The sequence below is a fragment of the Staurois parvus genome, unplaced genomic scaffold (genome assembly GCF_062004578.1).
Source record: "Staurois parvus isolate SC_StPar_1 unplaced genomic scaffold, SC_StPar_1.0 ptg000525l, whole genome shotgun sequence".
Classification (NCBI taxonomy): Eukaryota; Metazoa; Chordata; class Amphibia; order Anura; family Ranidae; genus Staurois; species Staurois parvus.
In genome coordinates this window covers 11,147,986-11,173,311 of record NW_028318321.1, presented here as the reverse complement: position 1 = coordinate 11,173,311, position 25,326 = coordinate 11,147,986, and the positions used below count along the sequence as shown (strand labels likewise).

General features: G+C 43.6%; 1 protein-coding gene across 3 annotated transcripts in view; it reads right to left on the bottom strand.

The window, feature by feature from the left end:
- LOC149451743 (poly [ADP-ribose] polymerase tankyrase-2) overlaps window positions 1-25,326 on the bottom strand; it is a 94,767-nt gene that overhangs the window by 15,464 nt on the left and 53,977 nt on the right. For all 3 annotated transcript variants that reach the window (XM_089690343.1, XM_089690342.1, XM_089690344.1), the window contains 4 exons: window positions 22,618-22,837; window positions 14,188-14,297; window positions 7,294-7,482; window positions 4,441-4,693 (listed from right to left, as the gene is read on the bottom strand). In XM_089690343.1, the coding sequence (XP_089546469.1) occupies window positions 4,441-4,693; window positions 7,294-7,482; window positions 14,188-14,297; window positions 22,618-22,837 (772 nt within the window). The remainder of the gene's footprint in view (window positions 1-4,440; window positions 4,694-7,293; window positions 7,483-14,187; window positions 14,298-22,617; window positions 22,838-25,326) is intronic.

The following is a 25,326-nucleotide window of genomic DNA, read 5'->3' as shown; positions in this document are numbered from 1 at the left end:
CTCTACCCCATAGCCCAAACATATGAAGAAAATGGGAGCTTGTTGTCACATGTACCACACAGCCAGTACTTGCCAGATATTCCGGCAGCTCCTTTAATGTTGCTGTAGGCCTCTTGGCAGGCTCCCAGACCAGTCATCTTTTTTGTCTTTTCATCAATTTTTGCAGGGACATCCAGTTCTTGGTAATGTCACTGTTGCACCATATTTTCTCCACTTGATGACTGTCTTCACTGTGTTCCATGGTATATCTAATGCCTCGGAAATTCTTTTGCACCCTTCTCCTGGCTCATACCTTTTACCAATGAGATCCCTCTGATGCTTTGGAAGCTCTCTGCGGACCATGGCTTTTGCTGTAGAATGCGACTAAGAAATTGTCAGGAAAGACCTACTAGAACAGCTGAACTTTATTTGGGGTTAATCAGAGGCACTTTAAATAATGGCAGGTGTGTACCGACTCCTATTTAACAAGATTTTCAATGCGATTGCTCAATTCTGAACACAGCTACATCCCCAGTTATAAGAGGGTGTGCACACTTATGCGTCCATATTTTACTTTTTTTTTTGGGGGGGGGGGGTTTAGGTTTTTTTTTTGTAATTAACATTTTATTAAGTTTTCACATGTATATACATACAGTGAAGGAAATAAGTATTTGATCCCCTGCTGATTTTGAATGTTTGCCCACTCACAAAGAAATGATCAGTCTAAAAATCAAATGGTAGGTGTATTGTAACACGGAGAGACAGGATAACAAAAAATTCAAAAGAAATGCATGTCTAACAAATTATGCACTGATTTGCATGTTCATGAGGGAAATACGTATTTGATCCCCTTCACAAAACATGACTTAGTACTTGGTGGCAAATCCCATGTTGGCAATCACAGAGGTCAGACATTTCCTGTAGTTGGTCACCAGGTTTGCACACATCTCAGGAAGGATTTTGGCCCACTCCTCTTGACAGATCCTCTCCAAATCATTAAGGTTTGGTGACTGACGTTTTCAGCTCCCTCCACAGGTTTTCAATTGGATTGAAGTCTGGAGCCTGGCTAAGACCTTAATGATGTTCTTCTTGAGCCACTCCTTTGTTGCCCTGGCCGTGTGTTTTGGGTCATTGTCATGCTGGAACACCCATCTATGACTCATTTTCAATGCCCTGGCTGAGGGAAGAAGGTTCTTACCCAAGTTTTGACGGTACATTACCCCGTCCATCGTCCCTTTGATGCGGTGCAGTTGTCCTGTCCCCTTAGCAGAAAAACCCCCAAAGCAGAATGTTTCCACCACGTTTGACAGTTGGGATGGTGTTCTTAGGGTCATAGGCAGCATTCCTCCTCCTTCAAACACGGCGAGTTGAGTTGATACCAAAGAGCTCGATTGTGGTTTTATCTGACCACAACACTTTCAACCAGTCCTCTTCTGCATCATTCAGATGTTCAGTGGCAAACTTCATGTGATAGAATTGATTTTAGATGAAACCAAAAGAGGAAGCAATGGGTTGGAAATGAAAAAATGGTTCAAGCAGGAAAAGCTGCGATGAGGGGTGGAGTAGAAAGTAAACTTTTTGTGAAGAGGATGTCTAATCCGCCAGGCGTCAAAAAGACGATGCTCCCTTATCAGTTTGCGAAAAGATTTAGAAGAGGAACATTGCCGCTTTGAGGGAGTGGATTCGAAAAGGACCTTCCTGTCTTTATGGGGGGAGATGATTAGATTAAAATCACTTCCAATGATCACATGTGGTGTTGAGGAGGAACTCAGTTTGGCAAGTGTTTGGGAGAGAAACTGCAGTTGACCCGTGTTCGGGGCATACAAATTCAACAAGACAAGGGGAGAGTCACCAAACATACATTCCAAAATAATAAAACGACCTCGTGGGTTGACTTTAGAGGAAACTACCTGCAGGGGGCAGTGCGTCCGGATCAGAATCACCACTCCAGGCTTCCCAGTGGGGTCGAAAGCCGAGTAGGATTGGGAAAAAAACCTTGAGGCAAAACGAAAGGAGCCAGTCGATTTAAAATGGGTCTCCTGAAAGAAAATTATGTCTGCTCCTGAGGATCGAAATTCCTTCAAAGCCATCCTCTGCTTTTAGATGGACTTAAGACCTTTGACATTATCTGTTAATAACCGTAAGATCATAAAACAACAATGTAAATAGAATTTGAACCAGCATAAAGAGTAAATGGAGTATCATCAATGAAGCAAACTAAGAACAGAAAAAACAAAGATCCAGTACACGGATATAACACAAAATATAAACCGTAGGAGTTACAGCAAAAAACAAAAAGATATCTGCGGTGCTGTAAACTTGGGGTAAATGAACAGACCCAAGTCGTCTAGGCCTACGGCTAGACAGGTTCGGGGGCAACACGACAACTGACACATCTTGGTAATCATCAATCCCGGCAAGGAAAAAAAAAGTCCCAGTTGCTTGAGGAAGAAGTCCGCCTCATGGAGTTCACGCAAGATAACTTGGGCGTTGTCTTTAGAGACGACTAACTTGAAGGAGAATCCCCAACAATAAGGGACGTGGTGGTGTTGCTGAAGATGTGTGGTGATCGGTTTCAGTGCCCGTTTGGCCAGGGTAATCGGAGAGAGACCACTGAAAAGCTGGAGTCGGTCCCCCTTTAAATTCCAGGGAGGGTTTATTGCGGACTGAGGATAGCAGGGCTTCTTTGCTTTCTCTTTGTAAATTCTTTTTCAGTTTGTTTGCTGTATGTTTTTGATTAAATGGGCAGATATAATACGTTCAGCGATACAAGTTAATATTAAACAACCTCAACCTCTTTTGTTGTTATTCAATGTGATCTGCAGTTCCCCGTTGCCGCCAGGGGTCTGTAGCTCTTCTGCGGGCTGGCGGCGGTACTTGAGGGGATTGCGGCCTAGTAAGGAAGCGATGGAGCGGTGAGGGCCGTGGGTCTGTCGGCGGAGGGGGGCTTCCAGCGTCCAATCTTCCCCATTTTCATTTTTTTTTTTTTTTCTGGTGCCGGGCCAGGTGCAGGGCTTGTGAGGCTCACCCGGTGATCGGAGCAGCTGATGTAGCCGAGCAGGAGAGCCGGGAAGGCCGGGGATGAGCGGATCTCTGTTACTGAGTGTCCGCCATCAACCAAGGTCACGCATGCACCCCCTTTTAGCTTTTTTACGTTTACTGCCCCCCCAAAAGATTTCAGTTTGTTTTTCAAATGAGTTGTACGGTTTATAGGCAACATTAAAAAGGTGGAAAAAGTTCTGAAATTATTTGTCTCATTTTTTTTACATCAGGGAAACCTGACATTTTAACAGGGGTGTGTAGACTTTATATCCACTGTGCATGTGCTGCAGTACCACACTCAGAAAGCTGACAGAGGATATAACAAGTTTCTATCTTTCTGAGTGCAGCCTGCAATTTTATCTCTAAGAGCAACAAAGCTTGTGAAGAGGTTAGGTATTAAACAACTGAAATGTATGGAAGCAGCGAGTTAGATTAATAATTTTATACATATAAAGTGCAGCGCTTAACAGAAAACAATTGGTGAGACAAAATTATAATAAATCATTAAAGGAAATGTCCATCTAGAGTTCTCAAAATAAAGGAAAGTCCCCAAAAGCCATGATGAACAGGAAACTCCAAGGATAGCTGATGTGTCACCAGTCACATAAAAGGCTTACCAAAGAGATATGACCCCCTGTTAAGAGTAATCAATCATGCTTTGCGGTATGATAACACAGAAAACTGGAAAGCTGGACAATCCTCTGGATCCCCAAGGGAGAAACACCAAAGATCCGCCAAGCAATGATCCTAAATTGGGTAGCTAAAAGTCTCCTCTCTACTTCCTCCTCAGAGCTGTTGCTGGAAGTGGCAGCAGAGGAGCATTTTTCTCTTGCATGTCTTCTAATACCTATTTGGTCCCATCCGGAGTGGTTTAGCTACCCTATTTAGGATCATTGCCTTGGGGATCTTTGGAGTTTCTCCCTTGGGGATCCAGGAGTGTCCAGCTTTCCAGTTTTCTGGGTTATCATACAGCAAAGCGTGATTGACCACTTTTAACAGGGGGTCATATATCTCTGGTAAGACTTATGTGACTGGTTGGTGACACATCAGCTATCCTTGGATTTTCCTGTTCATCATGGATTTTGGGGACTTTCCTCAATTTTTGACAACTCTAGATGGACATTTCCTTTAATGATTTATAAGTTTGTCTCACCAATTGTTTTCTGTTAAGCGCTGCACTTTATATGTACACGGTTATATCGCCTGGTACCGGGGTCTAGTGTTCAGCTGCTATATACTTGAACGCTCATTTGTTATCTTACTTTTAGCGCAGATTTATATATATATATATATATATCTATCTATCTATATCTCTATCTAAATATATCTATCTATATCTCTATCTATATATCTATATCTATCTATCTTGAGAATGTCTTCAAAATAACATTTCAAAAAAGGAAACCAGAAGCGAGTTACCTTCCTCCTTCTCCAAAGCTGCAGTGCCGCCCTCAGCTCCACCACTAGCTGTAGACTGCGATTCTGAAAAACCGGTGGCCAGGTTATCCAAGCTGCTGGCAGCAGAAAGTGTGGGTGGACTTGAAGGTACTGAAGATAAGACTCCTGCTGTTGAGGATGTGGGCTGGGAAACATTGATAAGCTGTGGCTTATAAAATGCTGGTAAAGATGCTGGAGGCATAGCTGCTGCTAGGAGGGCACGTACATCATCAGCCTGTTTAAAGAACGAAAAAAAAAAAAATTCAAAACCTTCCAGATCTAACAATTTTGAAACATTTTAATAGCTATATCAATTACCATACACCAGTAGAGTGGCAGTTCCCAAAAGGATGTTTTAATCCCAGGCCTTTAAATGTTCATAAAGCAGCTGTAGAAAAGAACGTAAAATTGAGGCTCCACTATACAAGAGGTTTAAGTTGGCTTAAGATTGAGATCCCTGCAATCTTAGCATAAGGCGTCATGCACACAGGACAATTTTTCAGTGGCTCCTAGGGGTAAGCTGACGTTTTATTGTTCCTGCCTCTAAGCACACTGCTCGTTAGCCAATGTGCAGTCTTAGGCTTACAGGACTTTAGAGGCACAAAAAAAAAAACCCCATTGCCGGTGCATCCAGGAGTAGCAGAGTTTTGGCAGAGAAGATGCTTGAAATTTGTACACACTCCTAAACGCATGTAAACACACTTAAATGCTAGGCATATTCAGCGCTTGAGCGGTAATTCATTTCAATGGCCAGAATACGTTATTAATCTGGTCAATTCAACGAATTACCAAAGAATGCACTCAGAAATAAAAGTGTTAAAGTGGTAGTAAACTCATTTTATATTTTACCTGTAGGTAAAATGAATATCTCCTAAACCAGGGGTACTTCACATCACAGCCTCCCATGCACACCATAGTTTCTTCCTCCCACCCCCATTTACATCACTGACCCCACATCATCGACTGCTCCATCACAAATCCCCCTCAAGACAGACCCCCCTCCATCTGATCCCTTCCCCACAGCACAGACCCCACCCTCAGCACAGTCCTCCATGCCCATTACAGATTCCTGTCCCTTTCCCAACATCACAGCACTATCCCTTTTCTCACCCCCTCCCCACACTGTCCTACCTTATTCACACAAGATGGCAAGCACAGAAGGTCTGGACATAGGGTGGGACTTTTCATATTAAAGGCAGGTAAATGATTGCTCGGACCACCCTGCTGCCAAGCAACCAATCACCCTCAACCAATCACTCACTTCCTAACATGAAAAGTCCCACCCTATGCCCAGACCCTATGCTTCCCATCTTGTGTGAATAAGGTAGGACAGCGTGGGGAGGGGGGAGTACTGCTATGTTATGAAAGGGACAGCCTGCTGCTCCTCAATGTTGTGCCCTTCCTTGAGGATAATAGCAGCATGCGAATGAGCCGGTAGGGGGGAAAGGACATTCAGGCAACTATTTGGTAAGGTTACAGTCTGTAAAGGAATGTTTTTAGGTCCCAATCTAGACCACAGTCCGCCATTTAGTCATGCCTGTCCTAAACATTCACTGTTTAGGAGATATTCTACAGAGCAACAGCCAGTGATATCACCGGCGCATGCACTCTGAAGGAACGGCACACCCGTGCTGTTGCTTCAGAGCTGTGTGCCGTGGAGGAGACTCCTGTGCATGCCAGGAGCATGACATCATGGGCGGCTCGACCATCCAAGCGACTGCAGCCCAGGAACCCAGAAGGAAGACCGGGTAAAGATGGAAGCCCTGTCAGCAGTGACAGCACACCGCTGGAGGGCTTCGTTCTAAGGCAAGTCTTTCATAATTTGCTGGTATGCAATGCATGATATTCACTTGCAGAAGGAAAAACTTTTTTTTTGTTTGAGTTTCCTACCGCTTTAATTGTTTACTTTTTATCAATTACCCAAATGGAACAGAACAGAAATCCAAATCCTATCAATATTTGGTGTGACCACCCTTTGCCTTCAAAGCAGCATCAATTCTTTAGGTACACTTGCACAGTTTTTGAAGGAACTCAGGCAAGTAGGGTTTTCCAAACATCTTGGAGAACCACTGGAATTCTGGGAATGTAGGCTGCCTCAAATCCTTCTGTCTCTTCATGTAATTCCAAGCAGACTTGATGTTGAGACCAGATCTTTGTGGGGTCAAACAATCTCTTCCAGGACTCTGTTCTTCTCGACACTGAAGAAAGTCCTTAATGACATTGGGTGTATGTTTGGGGCCATTGTCCCGCTGCAGAATAAATTTGGGGCCAATCACACATCACACTGATGCTATAGCATGATAGTATACCTACCTGTACAACGTTACTCCTCACCAAATCTTCCAACTCTGCAGAAATACAGCCCCAAACTTGCAAGGAGGTTCCACCATGCATCACTGTTTGGCTGCAAACACTCTTTGTACCGCTATCCAGCCCTTCAGATAATAAACTGCCTCCTGCTACAGCCAATTATTTCAGATTTTGGCTCATCAATTCAGAGCACCTACTGCCATTTTTCTGCACCCCAGTTCCTAGGATTTCATGCATAGTTGAGTTTATAGCTTTCATGCATTGGACATGGAAACGAGGCTAAACTATTAACACTTCTATTTCCGAAAGCATTCTTCATTTACAGCATTTTTTTTCAGACCGGTCTAAAACTTTTAATCAGTACTGTATGCATAGCCATAAAAAATAACCCTATGCCAAAGAGCATTTGATGGGTTGTAATTGCAAACTTGATATTGCTAGGGTTATTCAGAATCAATCATAAAGGGGATACTGCAAACAAGAAAATACAACACAAACACAAAAAAGGAACACTTCATTACTTACTGTAACCAGATCTAATGGGGTCTGCCCCTCCTGATTTTTCAGCGTAGGATCGGCACCATGTGCCAGAAGCAACGCACAAAGTTGTGTCCTTCCTTTCTGAGAAGCTTCATGCAGTGGTGTAAAAGCCCACTTATCAGTGGCATTCACAGAAGCATTGAATTTAATAAGTAAAGCAGCCACATCCACATGCTGAAATAAAATGACAAGGTTGATTATTGTAATGTAGTAATATTATAAAGCTATATTATACTAGAGAAAAAAATAAGGCTAAGGTATTGGATTCTAAACAATAGAGAACCCATCAAATTCAAAGGCAGAATATCCAAAATTGGTGTTAGTGCCAACTAAAACAAGATACTTAAAATTAACTGACAGGTGGTAGCAAGAAAACCTTTATAACCTAGGCAGCTTCTAAAAACAAAAGTATTAGTTGTGCTGAAGACCGGGCTGGACTGACTGGATCAGTCACTGGTCTTAAGTGGGTGGTTAGGGAGATGTTCCTCCAGTTCTTTGTGCCCAATGGTGGACACTGGCAGTAAACCCTCTTAGGGTTTGGGCTGCTGCCTTTCTGGTATGGCCTTAAGGTTGTTTCCACACGTAGGCTTGGAAAGAAGGAACACCTGATGTCCAAAAGAATGCATTTTTGCTTGTAGATTAAGGGGCATTTATTAAGAATAATGACAAGTACATCAAACCAACGTGTTTCGGGAGGAAAAAGACTCTCTCCCCTCCTTCCATCCTGGTCTTCGCTTGTCTCTCAATTTGCCTCCAGCTGTCAACCTCTGACATCAGTCTTCAGGCTTCCATTTCCCTCTCCCTTCACTGCATCTCTACACAAGCGGTCATCTTCTGAGATCAGTTTCCCTCTTCACCTCCCCTCAGATGTCACTATCCTAGACTGCCCATCCACCAATAGGCTCTCTTTCCCCATTGTGCGGTCACTCTACTCTACCATCAGCCCCAAACTGTCATGCCTCAGTGCACAAGGCAATCCACCAGCATTCCAGCTTGACTGTATTCAGCCACACTTTACCACCCATCTCTCCCACCCCCACCACAGCTGTTATCCCTCTATTCGCACCTCGCTTTATGGTCACCATTAATCCTTTTTCCTCCTCCACAAGAGCAGTTGTTTTTCCTCCTCTGATGCAGATTTGTAGTGTGGATTTAAATGTCAATCTCCAGCTGACTTCTTAGAGATCCCACATCCCCCCCCCCAATAACATTTTAGCACCCTATTCCTACTACAGCGATCTCCCACCCAGCATTCTTCCATCCTGCAACAGCAACCTTACAGTAAATTCACCCGAGTTTCCTTTTTCAATGCTTTATGTTCCTACAGTAACCATCATAGTAATCTTTACCATTTACCACCTGCCCTCCAGAGGATTTACCCCCCTTCCTGATCAGGACATTTTTTGCGATATCACGCTGCGTTACTTTGACTGCAAATTGCACGGTCATGCAACACTGCACCCAAATGAAATTTACGTCTTTTTTTCCCCACAAATAGAGCTTTCTTTCGGTGGTATTTGATCACCTGTGTGGTTTATATTTCTTGCGCTATAAAAACAGACCTCTAAACAGGCCTCTTCCCCACAACCCTGGCCAGTGGTTGTGGGGGTCTGCTGGCAGGGGGCTTATCAGAATCTGGAACCCCCAGATCCCCCCCCCCCAATGTGAATGATTACTCATTCATAAAAAACAGTGTAGTGTGGAAAAAAAAAAAAGGCAGGACACGGTCTTTGACAAGTCCTTTATTAAAAGAACAAACTAAAAGAATGTCCCCCGCAGTAGATCCAATATCAATCCCGATGCCAGCCATTGCCAACCCGAAAAAAAAAAAGGCTCGGCTCCCGATGATGCCTGCTCCAGTGGCTTGACAGCTCTTAAATATGTAAGGGGCAGGGCCGCCCGGGGACATCACGCATGTGACCCCACCCCATGTGACATCAATGTTACCCATTTAGTGCACCTGTTAATTTAACACCAAAGCAGCTGAAACTGATTAACAACCCCCTCTGCCACTTAACTGACCAAATCAATATCCCAGGAGTTTACTTGACAATAATTTTTTTGAGTAGTGTATATAAAACACACACACAGTTAGGTCCATATATATTTGGACACAAGCACAATTTTTTTCATACTTTTGGCTCTGTGTGCCACCAGAATAAATTAAAACAAAACAATCCAAATGAATTTGAAGTGCGGACTTTCAGCTTTAATTCAAGGGGTTGAACATAAAATATAAAGAACAAATTTCCGGAACTGCAACCATTTTTATACACAGTCCCTCCATTTTCAGGGGCTCAAATGTAATTGGACAAATGACTATAATCATAAAAATGTTAATTTCTAATATTTTGTTGAGAATCCTTAACCTCTTCCCATCTGGCCCATTGTCGATAAATGGCTGGATGGGAGTGCTGCCGATGCACTGGGACGTTTCTAAACGTCCCTCTGCATCCATTGCCTGTGCGTGCTCCCCGGGAGCACGCAGCACCGCGATCTGTGACTACTGTGTCTGCCGGACACAGCGGAACACAGATGGCTGTACAGGACCTCTGTGTGAGGCCCCGATTCATGTGATCCCTGATTGGTCAATCAGTGACCACATGAACAGTAGAAAACAAGCTGTCACTTCCTGACATCGTTTACTACTTGTGAAATCTGTGAATGATCAGAGGTCACATGGTACAAGGCTATTCACAACAGCCTTGTACCATGTAACAAGCTGTGACCAATCACAGCTCTCACAGGATTTCTCAATGGCTGAAGGAATGCAGCCAGAAAGAAATAGAAATTATTGCTTTTACAGCCTTTATGGGTGTAAAAGCAATCGGTGTGGGAAAAAAAAAATTCATCACCCCCCCACAAGTAGTACAGTGTCCCTATGGTGACACACTGTACTGCTAGGGTGACAGTATGTAAAAAAATACATAAATAAAAAAAAATTAAAGTAAAAATGTAAAAACTTATTTATTTATTTTTTTTTATAAACTAATTTGGGTTATTTTTTTTATTTTTTTTACCAAAATAGCTGAATACATTTTGGCCAAAATTGTTGGTCTTTTTCATTTAGCAAAAAAAAAAAAAAAAATCCCAGTGGTGAATAAATACCACCAAAATAAAATTTTATCCGTCTCAAAAAAATGCTAAAAAAATTCATATTTAAACAGTAACATGAACATGCAATTGTCATTCAAAATGTGATAGCGCTGAAAGCTGAAAATTGGCCTGGACTGGAAGGGGGTGAAAGTGTCTGGACTTGAAGCGGTTAACTGGTAATGACTGCCTGCAGTCTGGAACCCATGGATATTACCAAAGACTGGGTTTCCACCGTTCTGATGCTTTGCCAGGCTCTAACTGCAGCTGTCTTCAGTTGTTCTTTGTGGGTCTTTCTTCCTTTAGTTTTGCCTTCAGCAAGTGAAATGTATGCTCAATTGGGTTGAGATCTGGTGACTGACTCGACCATTGCAGAATATTCCACTTATTTTCCTTCAAAAGCTCCTGGGTTGCTTTTGCAGCGGGTTTTGTATCATTGTTGATCTGTACTGTGAAGCGCCGTCCAATCAACTTTGCTGCATTTGGCTGAATCGGGGCTGACAGTATGTCTCTAAGCACTGCAGAATTCATCCAATAGAGCCACTGTGCCAGCCAGCAGCTGCAGGGGTAGATTGAGAAGAGGTGTTCAAGATGGCCGCAGCTCTATCTGGACCGCTGGAGCGCACGCTGGAACACACCCTATCCAAGGACCGTAAGTGATGTGAGCATGGAGCGGTGACGTGTTTCAAAGCATGCGCAGAGCTCCTTCTTCAAGACCGATGTCCAGGATAAGGGAGAGTCAATTAAATAGGGTAAAGGGGCAGTCAGTGGGAAGGAAGGTACACGCCTCCCAAAGACCAAGCGTTATATGGATACGGAGCGCACTGTATGGAGTGAAACGACGGGAAACTGGGAAAGGTGGAAAAACAAGAAACAAAAATTAAAACAAAATGAAGGCAAAAACGGAACTAGGTTTGTAAAGGCTGAGTATGGGTGTGTAACATTAAAAAGATGGGATGTGAACATTGCATTAAAAGATATATAAAAAAATGTATAAAGAAAAAAACTAAAACTATAAATATAAATTATAATTAAGAGCTGGGAAGGAGGATGACAGTGTGCAGACAGATTGCTGCTGGGATATGACAAATGATACATATAGGTAACCTGGGACATATTAGATAACAATAAAAATAAATTTAAGCTCTTAATAATTATATTATTTTTTTTTTCTTTATACATTTTTTATAGATCTTTTCACACAATGTTCACACCTCATCTTTTTAATATGTTACACACCCCCACTCAGCCCTTACAAACAGTCCCGTTTTTGCCTTCACTTTGTTTAGTTTTCTTTTTATGCTTCTCGCTTTTCCACCTTCCCCAGTTTTCCATAGTGTCACGTCATACAAACCACTCCGTATCCATATCACGGTTGGTCTTTGGGAGGCATGTACCTTCCTTCTCAGTGACCACCCCTTCAGCCTATTTAATTGGCTCTCCCTTAGCCTGGACATCGTCTTGAATTAGCTCTGCGCATGCTCCCAAACGCGTCAACGCTCCATTTTCACCTTACTTCCGGTCCTTGGATGGTGTGCGTTCCAACAGTCCGGATAGAGCTGCAGCCATCTTTAACACCTCTTCTCAAGCTCCCCCTGCACCTGCTGGCTTGCACAGCTGCCCCACTGCTTAGAGGACAGAGCCCCACTATTGACAGATTACATTAGAGACGGTTTGTACTACTACACTGAAAGTATTTTTAACCGCTTTTATTAAAAGTTGATCTTGGAATACTGCACTTAGAGACGCCTTCCTGTTTCATCTTCTTCTGCACAGAGTTTGCTTCCACTCTTTGGAAGTGCTGCTCAGTACCGGTTTTCTCAAACATCATCCATCACTGGCTGCCATTCCTCCACAGCATCCTCCACCGACGCACCCTACTACCCATTTTACTGCAGAATTCATCTGGCTGCTTCTGTCACATCAATAAACACCAATGACCCAGTACCACTGGAAGCCATGCATGCTCATGTCATCACACTGCCTCCACCATGTTTTACAGATGTTGTGTGCTTTGGATCATGAGCTGTTCCAAGCCTTCTCCACACTTTTCTTCCCGTCATTCAGGTACAGATTAATCTTCGTTTCATCCGTCCAAAGAATGCTTTTCCTTGTGGTGAACTCTCTGTATTTGCTCTCATGAAGTCTCCTCTTGATTGTAGACTTTGACAATGATACGCCCACCTCCAGGAGAGTGTCCTGCACTTGTCTGGATGTTGTAAATTGGTATTTCTTTACCATAGAAAGAATCCTGCGATCATCCACCACTGTTGTCTTCCATGGACGTCCATGCCTTTTAATGTTGCTGAGCTCACCAGTGCGTTTTTCTTTCCTCAGAATGTACCAAACTGTTGATTTGGCTACTCCTAATGTTGCTGCTATCTCTCTGATGGATTTATTTCATTTTTGAAAGCTTACAATGGCCCGTTTCACTTGCATCCTTTGAACACGATGTAGGTTCACAGCAATAGATTCCAAATGCAAATATCACACTTATAATCAACTCCAGAACTTTTACCTGCTTAATTAATGAAGAAATAATGCAGTAGCCCACACCTGGCCATGAAACCGCTTTTGATTCGATTGTCCAATTACTTTTGGTCCCTTGAAAAAGGGGGGATGGCTACTATTAAGAGCTGTAATTCCTAAAGCCTTCCTCCAATTTCTCCTAGATTGTAAGCTCTAACGAGCAGGGCCCTCTGTTTCCTCTTGTACTAAATTGCATTGTAAATGTAATGTCTACTTTCATTTCGTAAACGCTGCGAAAAACTGTTGGCGCTATATAAATCTTGTATAATAAGCATTTTGATGTACATACCCTTAATTTAAACCTGAGTGTACACTTTTAGCCCATCTCCATTATATAACTATAGTTTGAATATGTTTTGGCAAATACCTGAAAAAAAAAACTAAAATTGTGCCTGTGTCCAATATATATGGACCTAACTGTACATATACACTTTTGTTCTCATGGATTTGTTTTTCTGTATATTTTTTGGACTCGTTCAATAGCCCTGAAGAAGGGAGTTTTTCCTCCCAAAACACATTGGTTTGATGTACTTATGCTCAATAAATGCCTGTTAATGTACCAGCAAAAGTGTGTTCTTTTGGATATCGGGCGCTCCTTTCCTATTATTCCAAGTGCTGCCAGAGATGACACTGCCTTGCTCTTCAGTTAAAGTGTGCACTGAAAGACAAGGCCACTGGAAAGCTTGTATGAGTGATTTTTTTTTTTTTTTTTTTTTAAACTGGTGGAGAAAGAGGTGCTGCTTTATGTGAATGTAAACAGACCAAAACTTATTCAACACTACACAGTTAAAAATATTGCCAGTAATGGCAATATTTACAGTTATATTGGTCACGCTCGGACTAATGCCTATGTACCATACCTCTGGAAGCAGAAAAATCATTACAGTAGGCACCACTAAGACAGTGATATCCACGAGCTTCCAGGTCCTGTGAAGAGCGGCTGCCCTACTGCTTAGTGAACACACCAAAATTGTGTTTCTTCTGCAATAAAATCTTCCTCCCAGCATTTGTTTTAAATCCACTCCCAGGACTGTCTCCATGGAGTATGTTTTTTTTTTTTCTCCTTGGGATACTTACATTTTCTACCAATAGGGTTCCTGTTGTGTGACCAAACACACCATAGGTTTAGCATGCCTTATAAGTGGTGTATAATATGACAATGCTTGAGTCATACTGCTAGGTGGTAGACCATGAATATTATGGACCTTTCAGAATGACAAAAATAGTCATTCAAGTTTGAGAAAAAGAGAAATTTACCCCATATGATGCTGCATTGTGCAATGGAATAAGTCCCCCTTTGTCTTGTGTATTCACATCAGCACCGTGTTGTAACAGGTACTCTGCAACTTCCAAGTTGTTGTAGCCAGCTGAAAAAAAAAACAAAATTGTACAGGAATCATTTTAAGCATACAGTTTCCAAAGGTATGTGTGATGCGGCTTCCCAAAACTTTCAATGGTTAACGAAAAGAAAAAAAAAAAGTCAGTATTAAAATAAGACTAATCCTCCAGTGCTTATAAGACACCCTTTTAATGCATTTACATACTTCCTTGCTCATGTCTGCCACTTTAGTCCATGCTGCAACCCCAGGGAAGATTATGAATTTTGTTTACCTTTAAAATCTTTTCTTGGAGAACATTACAAGACAGTTCATATTCTGGGTTATGCTGCTACCTTTTGGCCAAACCCCCCCCCCGTAATTCCTGTCCGGGCATAACTCCCCCCAGCTCAACTAAGTCTCAGTTATACAGCAAGCAATGAGAGCCTGGTTGAATAGACCTTGTCATGGAAAGGAGACACCTTGCCACCATAGCATCAGACTGTCAAGATGAAGCTGGAGACTTCAGAAGAACTTGAATAACTCAAACATCCAAAAGAAAGAAGTACCTTAACTTTAGGATGCTTAAGATTAGGACAAAAAGGATAGCAACATCTTACATGAGAAAGAGGACCAAGGCCTCAACACTACCTTATCCTGGTAAAGAACCAGAAAAGATTTTCAGAAAAGTGCTGCCAACCTAATGACCACCAAAAAGACCACCTTTCATGTAAAGAGTCACAAGGGAATCTGAGAGATTCAAAGGAGAAGATTACAAAACAGACAACTCCAAGTTAAAGTCCCACAGAGACAAAGGGGGCAGTACATGTGACACCTTGCACAAAGGCTTTTACCAAGTAATGAAATGCAAAAGGTCTCTTGAAACACAAATGGCCAAGACCAATATCTGTCCCATGACGGTACTATAGGCCAGAGACTTCTCCGCACCATACTGGAGAAAAGCAAAAAAGTGCCGAACAACAAACTGTTAGGCATAAAACTTACAAGCCTCACATCAGGTGAAATAGACTTTCCATGTACAATGGTACACCATCCTTGAAGACTACTTTCTTGCCTTGAGGACAGCAGGAAATAAAGAACTAGAAACATCCCTATCGCTCAGGACTTGGGCTTCAACAGCCATGTCAAAACCAGTGACTGTAAGAAGGATGAAAATTGGGCCCTGCTACAACAAATCTGGAAGAGCACATAGCTCACCTTCTAAGAGATTTGAGATTCCTGAATACCACATTTTGCTTTGCCAAACCAATGCAGTCAGTATTACCAGCATGCCCTCCGCGCCTTTACTCTGAGCAACAGGCAAGGAAGCAGCTGGAGTGGAGTGAAGGAATAGATCAGGTTAAATTGATTCCAAGGAAATCACAAGGGCATTCACTGCAATATGCCTGAGTATCCCTTTGGGGGAAACCCTCAGGCAGGTTTTGGACACAAACCTGTCCAATTTTTTTAAAGCAGTAGTAAACTCTTCCCCTAAAAAGCAGTTTTTATTTTAAAAAATAAACTAGCATAGCAATGTATTCCAACACATTCTGCATTAAAAACCCCAATTGTTTGTTTCTTACTGTTTTGCAGTTGTTTGCCAGGATATGCCAGCGCCATTATAGCTATTGTCTTCTGAGTCCACCTTGCAATTTACTTCTGCCCCTTCTGCTAGTCCGAGCTGTAATCTTGCGCATGCATATTGGGTTATTAGGCAAGCCTCGTTCTAGTTCTGGGATCACTATGGCAACTACGCCCCGTTGCAGTGTGCCATGATGTCCTGATGTTTGAACCCCCATGACGTGTAGGGTCACATGCAATGTATCAGGAAATGCTGAATGTGTAAATGAGCTGTAATATCGCGGGATCTTGGCGCTGTACCGCACATAGCGAATATGACGCACGCGGCATACATCTCTATGGACTGACAGCACAAAGAGCGTGCCGTGAATAGAGTTAAAGATGTGCATGCGTCGGTGAAGTCAGCAAAAGCAACGGGACAGATTACAAGCAAACTGAACAAGTAAGATGACATTTGCATACAGCTATTTTAACTGTTTGTAGTGATGAATGACATGGGCAAAACTCCTGGGGGAGAGTTTTTTCTCAGAGGGCTCATGCACAATGGATTCCTGATCCTCAACAGCTTCCTCAGCATGAGACTTTCTCCAAAAGCATTACCTTAAAAGAGAAGTGTGGGCCCCCCCCCCCCCAATTATACTTACCTAGGTAGATGCAGCATCGATCTGATGCTGCATCTGTCCCCCGCCAACTCTAAGTGTGAGAACTCGGCTATCACATGACCACTGATCACAGAGTTCTCACAGCTGCTCTGGTTGTGGAGGGGGAGGGAGTTGTTGATTTAGAGCTAATTCACACATGTGCGGTGCGGCCTGAGGCTGACTCTGCGAGCGGAGACTAGAGCTATCAAGAGGGAGGTTTTGAGGGTTAAGTGCCTGAGAGAGAATTTTCCCAAGGGCTCGAATGGCTCCTGTTGGAAATGTTTTAAAACTGTGCCTAGATCCTAGAGAGGGTATTTTGGCACTCACGGGACTCGGCGTCTGGAGATAGCCCTAAGGAATCTGACCACCAGGGGATCCTCCGCTAACTTCAGCTCCAGGAAGTTAGACAGAGCAGCTACTTGCACTTTGAGTGTATTGGCGGCTAAGTTCTTGTCTGCCCTGGCTTGAAGGAATTTGAGTACTGCATTTAGGATAGGAGCTCCAGGCAACTTATTCCTATTCCTCCAAAAGGAAAACTTCCTCCAGATTTTGTCATAAATGGCATTTGTAGACTTTTTCCGCCAGTGCAAAATGGTGGCGACCACCTCTCTGATAAGCCTTTTTTTTAGCTAGCCTGCTCGGCTCAGAAGCCATGCTATCAGGGACAGCTTTTCTGGGTGCGGGTGTACTACTGCCCCCTGCACTAGTAGGTAATTTGTGGGTGGTATCGTCCACAGGTCCATTAGGCTCAGTTTCTTCAGGAAGGAGAACCATGACCTTTTGGGCCAGAACGGAGCGATCAGGAGGACTCTGGCCTGTGACGACTATGTTTTGTACCACTCTTAGTAGTAGTCAATGGTGGAAAAGCATAAAGGAGGTCCCCCTCCCATGGCTGGGCCAGTGCATCTGCCCCCACACTCTGGGGGTCTCTTTGAAGGCAGAAGTACTTTCCTAGTTTTGCACTCCTTCTGCTGGCAAAGAGATCTATGGAGGGAGTGCCCCATCTGCTGCAGATTTGGGCAAACACTGTGGATGAGGCACCATTCTGACTGGTTGCTTTCCTCTCGGCTCAGCTGGTCTGCTAGCAGATTTAGGTCTCCCTTCAGATGGACCGCCGTGATAGATTTTAGGTTTCTTTCTGCCCAGCTCAGGAGGGTTTCCACCAGTTCCATTAGTTTTGGGGACCTTGTGCCTCCTTGCCTGTTCAAGTATGCGACGGCTGCTATGTTGTCTGATAGGATCTGAATCGCTTTCCCATCTATTTTCTCCTGAAAGGAAGTAAGCGCACTGAAAACTGCCAGTAATTCCCTGAAGTTTGATGACCTTTTGGCGGTTTCAGGGTCCCACTTGCCCTGGGTCAGGCGACCCTCCAAGTGTGCACCCCACCCCTGTATGCTTGCGTCTGTGGTGATTTTTGTTGGGTTGGATCCATCTTCTCCCTGCTTCCAGCGTGTAGATGTTTCCCGACTACTCCAATGACTCGCTCACTTTGTGCGTGAAGCGAATTCTGGAATCCAGAGATGCTTGGCTGCCATCCCAGTGGGAGAGGACGTGATTATGTATCATTCTGGAGAGTAGTTGCGCCCATTGTACCCCCGGTATGGCTGCTGGCATGTGGCGATGAGCTTTATGGCGTTTCTGATTGTGCAAGTTACTGTCCCCCGGAGGCTACTCATGTCTTCTTGTAGTCGGAGTGCTTTTTCTGGAGTCAGGTATAAGCAGGTGTTTGTGGAATCCAGAATATATCCCAAATATGTGATTCTGTTGGAAGGGACTAACTGTGGTTTCTCTGTATTTATTAGCCATCCTAGGTTTTCCAAGAAGGATACTGGTTGCTCCACGTGGCATTTCAGAGCGCTTTCCGTGTTCGCAAACAACAGTAGGTTGTCCAAGTAGGGGATAACGTTTATCCCTTCTAGCCTCAAGGCTTGCAGAGGTTCCACTAGAATTTTTTTAAATATCCTTGGTGCTGAAGACAGACCAAAAGGGAGTGCATTGAATTGGAACAAGATCGTTCTGTTCTTGCCCTTTAGCGTGAACCTTAGGAACTTTCTTGACTCCTCCCTTATCGGGATGTGAAGGTATGCATCCTTTAAATCTATTGATGCCATGAATACTCCGGGCGAGAGGATTTCTTTCGTCGTGTAGATCGTCTCCATGTGGAATTTTTTGGGTCTTACAAATTTGTTCACTTTCTGTGGGTTGAGCATCATTTTCTATTTCCCAGACGTCTTCCTTCTTAGAAAAAAAACGAAAGTAGAATCCTCTTCTAATCTCTTCTTCCTCCAGCTGACTGACATTTGAGCATTTCTTCCAGGAGGTTCACGAGTTCGTCTGCCTTTCCCTCCTCCCTTGGCAGTGGAGTCGAAAAGAACCTGTGAGGGGGGAGTTGTGAAAATTCTATCCTGTAGCAGTTTCGAATTGTATCTAAGATGAATGCATTCTGGGTGGTCTGTAGCCATTTCGTGTGGAAGTGTACCAGTCTTCCTCCCACCTGGATCCGCCAGTCACTTGGACTGAGTTTTTGGTTTTGTCCTGATTAGGGTTGAAGAGAAAGTCTCCCTTCTCCTTTCCTCTTTTTGAGACCCAGACTTTCTTCTGTCTCTGAAAACTGGCCTCTCTCTTTGCGTGCTGCCTGTTGGGACGAAAACATTTCCATCCCGCTTGCCTGCTGGGGACTGGAAAACCTTTCCTTTTGTCGACAGACCTCTCGAGGACCGAAGTCACTTCTGGCCCAAAGAGGAGCTTTCCCTCAAAGGGCAGACCGCAGAGCCTAGATTTGGAGGCGATATACCCCTGCCAGGTTTTCAACTAAATAGCTCTTCAGGCTGAGTTTATGAGCACAGTTGATTTTGCTGTATATTTGATGGTTTCAGCCAATGCATCTGCAAGAATCCTAGGTTCACATCTATGCGGGTGGTGCCGCTGCGGATCCGCATGAAAATCCGTGCAGCCGCACCACCTGCACAGAGAAATGCAGACCCTCGGGCAGGTGCCATTAATTCTAATGGCACGCCGACCGCACTGGAAAATGCAACCGTACTGAGAACCGAGGTTCCCGTGCAGACTGCGTTTTCCAAAGTGCAGGGACTTCTTCCCTGCGTGTCATGGGCGCGGGAGTCTATTCAAATAAATGGGCTCTCGTGCCCGTGCAAAAGGCGGCCCGCATATATGTGGACCAGGGGTAAAGTCCAAGGCCGGTAGCGATTTAAGAATTTCCTCAGCCGGTGTGCCTTGTTCAAGGTGAGAGCGGAGCTGGCCCAGCCATATGTCTCGGGTTCTGGAAATGCAGGTTGTTGCTATTGCTGGTTTAACGTTTACTGCGGACGCTTCCCACGCTCTGTGGAGAAAAGTGTCGGCCTTGCGATCCTTTGGGTTCTTTAGGGAACCTCCGTCTTTGAAAGATAAATCCGTGGATTTTGAAATCTTCGGAAGGGGAGCATCTGGTTTCGGGCAAGACTCCCACATAGACGCATCTTCCTCAAACGGAAATCACCTTTTAAGGTATTTAGAAAAAAGGTTTTCCTTTCCGGCTCTTCTCATTCCCTTTTTACGGTAGGCCATAAGGTGGAATGGACCAGGAATGTGCGGCCGCTTCTCTTTTGTAGCCCCGCATATAGCTGGTCGTGCATAGAGATCCGGTTGTTCCTCTTCTAAGTCTAGAGTACCGTAGATTACCTTCAAGAGGCCTTCTATATCTTCTACTGGAAAAAGGAACCAGTTGCACAGACCTCCCCTCACGGCTGCAGTAGATGGGGTGGCCGCAGCATGGGGCAAGCATACGGATCGCCGCCCATAACCAAAATGTTGGCGGTACGCTTCCTGTTCCTCAGGCACCAGAAGTGATGTTCGCGAGTCCCGGCGCTCAGGAGTGACGTCATCGACCCGCGCCTCCAGTCGGAGATGGCATGCAGTAGAGGAAAGGTAGGGTTAGCCCCACAGGGTAGCGGTCCCTTACCCGATAGGTCGGCAGAGCGGGCTCTAGCCCCCCTGGTGAACCCGCAGGACCATAGGAGGGGGTGCTGCCTCCCCCAAGCCAAAGGGAACCCTGAGTGAGGTCACCCCGCAAGGCCCCTGCCTTGCTGAAGAGAGAGGGGTAGCCTCATCCTGGAGGCCTCTGCACCCCACCAGACAGCCATAAAAAAAATAAATAAACGGGAGTCGTTCCTGCCAGAGGAAACACTAATACTGAGGGACCCCTGTGGAGAGAGGCTACTTATGGGAAAAAAAGTAGATCGGGTGTTTCCTGGTGGGAGGAGCCTATCTCTCATGTGAAGCTGTCCTGGAAGATGATTGGAAAAGCAATGTTTTTTTCATGTCATGTGGACTGCATGCGCATCAAACCGCATCCAATCTGCATATATGTGAACCGGCACTCAGGTTGTCAGTGGCTCGCTGAGAGGCGGAGCCAGATGCCATTCCCGACTCTGGGTGGATTCCGACTTTAAAGTCAGGATCTTTCACCAGCCTGGACCGGCTGAGTAACACCAACCGACAGCAGGCTTCAGCCTGCTGTCAGCTGAAACCGGGTCACAGGAGTGCAGAATGTTCTGCCCTCCTGTGATCCACAGGACAAGTACAGCCAAAAGAACTTTGGTTGTACTTCTTTTTTCCTTTAAAAGAGGTGGGGGTAAGGAGAGCACCTATGTTTGCACCCCAAGCCAGTGAAAACCCTTTAGAGCTTACCATACAACCTAGATATGGCTGCAGAAAATACCTCCCTTGACACAAACGAACATTTTGCATTGCGATAAATGAAATACCAAATAAGGATAGGTAATCCGCTAATCTGTACCTAACCTCCTGACAGACAGATTTGGAAGCCTAAAATATCATCCTCTCAACCCCCCAACCATATGCCTGCCCAAGTTCACAGCTTGCCGAGGGTATGTAGGTCTATAAACTCTGCAGGGAGAGACCACCCAGCTGAGTGGAGAGTATACACAAGTCAAAAAAAAAAAAAAAGGGTGGGGTGGGGTTGTAATCAAGCCCTCTGATCATGTGTCACCAGTGGAACTATGCTGTGCAAGGGCTGTATCGCTGACTGTATGAAGCTGCAATACCTGCTGTCTATCCAAGGAAACTGAAAAAATTGGATCTGCACATGTGCAGTAGGAGGACATCCTTGCACATGTGCACTGCTGACCCCACCCTTTTGAGCACCACTACCGCAGTGGAGCACTCCATAGAAACAGTGCAAAATGCAAACAGCCAGCTCATTTGCAAGAGGACACTCACGAGGGAAAGACTGCAACCAGTTTCACATAGCCCAAAGGTACTCACAAGTCCATGGAGCAGGGAAAACAGGCCAATCTTCACCTACCAAAACAAGTGCACCCTGCCCTGCAATGATTTCAGGGATACCACTCCCCCTAGGTGATCGCTGCCCTGGACATGTAGAGCACACTGCTAGCGAGTTCACCTGGTACATTGTACCCAAAATATCACAGACAGCAGGATCCAGTGCCAACCAGCAGCATTACAGGCTCCACTACAGCAAGGTCCAAGTACAGTCCCCTCTTGTCCTGCTGCCCACAGGGACTTATTGCATACTGGATTTAGAAACAGGGTAGGATCTATAATAATTAAAGGCCACTAAAGATTTTCAAGGGACACAGGAAGGGACATCCATTATATAAAGGACACTAGCTAAAAAAACGGAGGCTTAGTTGAGCAAAGAGGTTTTATGCCTATACGGGTATTCCTGCAAGTATTTCTAATACAAATCAAATTACTTGAATAACTAAAGAGCCAGTAATCTACAATACATAATAAAAGATAATTAACACACCCTTATTCTTTTGGAAGTAAACACAATCACTTAAAGAATTTAAACAACAGACACCAGTCATGAAAGCACAAAGCACCTCTGGTCATGAAAAAGTTCTACAGACATTTTTGACTTCTTTAAAATGTTTTTTTTTTTTTTTTAAATTTTAAAGCATAAACAAAGGTCATTTATATGTGCCATAACCTTTAAAACTAATCTGAAATAATTCTGCTAAACACAAGTACAATGAGAATTTTGAACAGCTGCTATAGGTTTTTGCATTTAAGAAATAGTCATTTGCTTTTTGAACTCACTGCATGTCTAAAAACTACTGTTAACTGCTGCAAAACAAACCTGTGACAATTAGCACCACACTCACCTGCTAAATGTAACGGGGTAGAATGTCTGCCTTGTGTATCTCTACAATTGACATTTTCCACCGTGCAGATTTTTTTCACTCGAGCTACACAGCCTCTCTTGGCAGCATCCAATAAGGCTGCATCCCCACGGAGGAGATCCTGAATGTCTGTATCTCCTTCTTTAACCAGGTCCAAAGGTGTATTTCCATCTCTATTCTTTTTCGTTGAATCAGCTCCATGCTGTTTATAATAAAATAATTTAACACTTAGGGAACAATAGTGATTTACTTGAAAAAATAAGGCCAGTTGAGCAGTATTTTACAACCCTTGTCCTTGGGGACTAATAGTCTGTCAGAGATTTACAGAGTCATACAATGCTACTCCTACGCTATATACTTTATTTAGCAGCTGTGAAGTACATTGTATTTGAATGAAAACAAAAGGATAACTGCCCTTTCTGTTCTTGCTCTCCCAGCTTACACAAAACCAACAAATCAGCCTATTCCCAGCGTCACATCGTGTAGACAAATTAAGTTTTATTTCCTGGCTGAAGTGCTTCCTCTAGTGGTGGTTGGGTGCAGATATTTCAGCAGCACAGAAGAAAGCCATCAGGAGTTGACTTGCAGACTGTGACTGAAAGGACACAATGATTTGTTAAGATACAGGACAGATTAGTTTCTGTGCAGCCAGCAGCAAGACCAGCAGCTAAAAAAATCTGTCCTGAAAGATATGCACCTGAAAAAAATATGCAACTATGCCTAACCAGAGAAATTTTCTGGATAAATGCCATTTCTAGGTGGGTCATTCTCTTAACAGGAAATATACTATAACAGTACTGTCACTGTTCAATGTTGGGACTCAAAGTCTGCATGATGCTTTTGAAACTCACAAGGATGAGGAGGTAACCATAGTGCTCATCATTTCCTTTTGACAAAAATGTAATTGAGGCTCCCACAGACGCTGTACATAAATTAAATTTAGGTCCTTTTTCCCCCACAAATAGAGCTTTCTTTCAGTGGTATCTGATCACCTCTGCGGTTTTAATTTTTTGCGCTATAAAACAAACAAAAAAAAACAAAAAAAAAAACCCGACAATTTTGAAAAAAATAAATTATTTTCGTTTTTGCTATAAAACATATCCAATAATTTTTTTTTTTTAACAATCAAAATTTCTTTATAAATTCAGGCCAAAATGTATTCTGCTACATGTCTGCTACAAAATTGAAGATATTTTAATTTTTTTATACTAGTAATTGCGGAAATCAGCAACTTATAGCAGGACTGCGGCACACATTCTGAAACTGGGAGGGAACTAACTGCTACTTACATCCCCAGTGACACGAATACAGTGATCAGTACTAATAAAAAGCACTAACACTATACTAATAACATTGGGCAGGAAGGGGTTAACATCTGGGGTGATCAAAGGGTTAATTGTGTGCTGTGTTTTACTAGGGAGACATGCTGTTTTGTAGCTCTACACACAGGTCTCTCCCCTGTCAGCTTTCCCTGATGATCGCCAAGTGCCAGACAGAAATAGCTGACCGGGATCCGAAGATTGACATCTCTAGCTACCAATAGTGGCGTGGGTAAATGCTACTCAGAAATGCTTATCAGGTATATGTACACACACACACGTGATTTTGCGCAGCCCTGCAGCAGTATTTCTACTATAGGGCAGAGGGTTACCCGCCTTCCCGCCAGCCTATAGCAGAAATACTGCTAAATGGCAGGAGGGGTGTGCAAAATTACATACATACATACACACACACACACACACACACACACACACACACACACACACACACACACACACACACACACAAAGATAAAATTAAAAAAAATGTGAGGGGTGTATTCACTTTTGAGAGATAATATAAATATATATTTATATATGCACACACACACTATACATGATTTTGCATTTCTGGGTAGGGGCCATGCACCTATCCTCCCTGCCATTGGCGGCCTCACCTGTCGATCACCGGGTCCCTGCCAATCACCATGTATCACTGATGGGGGAGAGACCTGTATGTAAACAATACAGATCTCTCCCGTCAGCTCCATCACACTGCTTTGTACGGCTCATATAAAGCAGTGTACTTACAGTGTAAAGAACACACAGTATAACAGCACAGATAACGCTTTGATTGCCCCAGATGTTAACCCCTTCCTGCCCAGTGTCATTAGTACATTGTCCGTACTTTTTATTAGCACAGATCACTGTACTGTTGTCACTGGGGATGTCAGTGACAGTCAGTTCCCCCCAGTGTCAGAATGCCCGAAGCAGTCCCGCTATAAGTTGCTGATCGATGCCATTACTAGTATATACATATTTAAAAAAAAAAAAATTTCAGTATCTATACCCCCATTTGTAGACGCTATAACTTTCACGTAAACCAATTTACACATAGAGATTTTTTTTTTTTTTAGCAAATACATAGAATACATTTTGGCCTAAATTTATGACGAAATTTGATTTTTAATTTTTTTTTTTACTGGATATGTTTAATAGCAAAAAGTCAAAAATATTTTCCTCAAAATTGGCAGTCTTTTTTTTTTTTTCAAATAAAACGCAGAGGTGATCAAATACCACCAAAAGAAAGCTCTATTTGCGGGAAAAAAAGGACATAAATTTCATTTGGGTGCAGCATTGCATATCCGTACAATTGTCAATTAAATTAACACAGCGCCGTATCGCAAAAAATAGCCTGGTCAGGAAGGGGGGT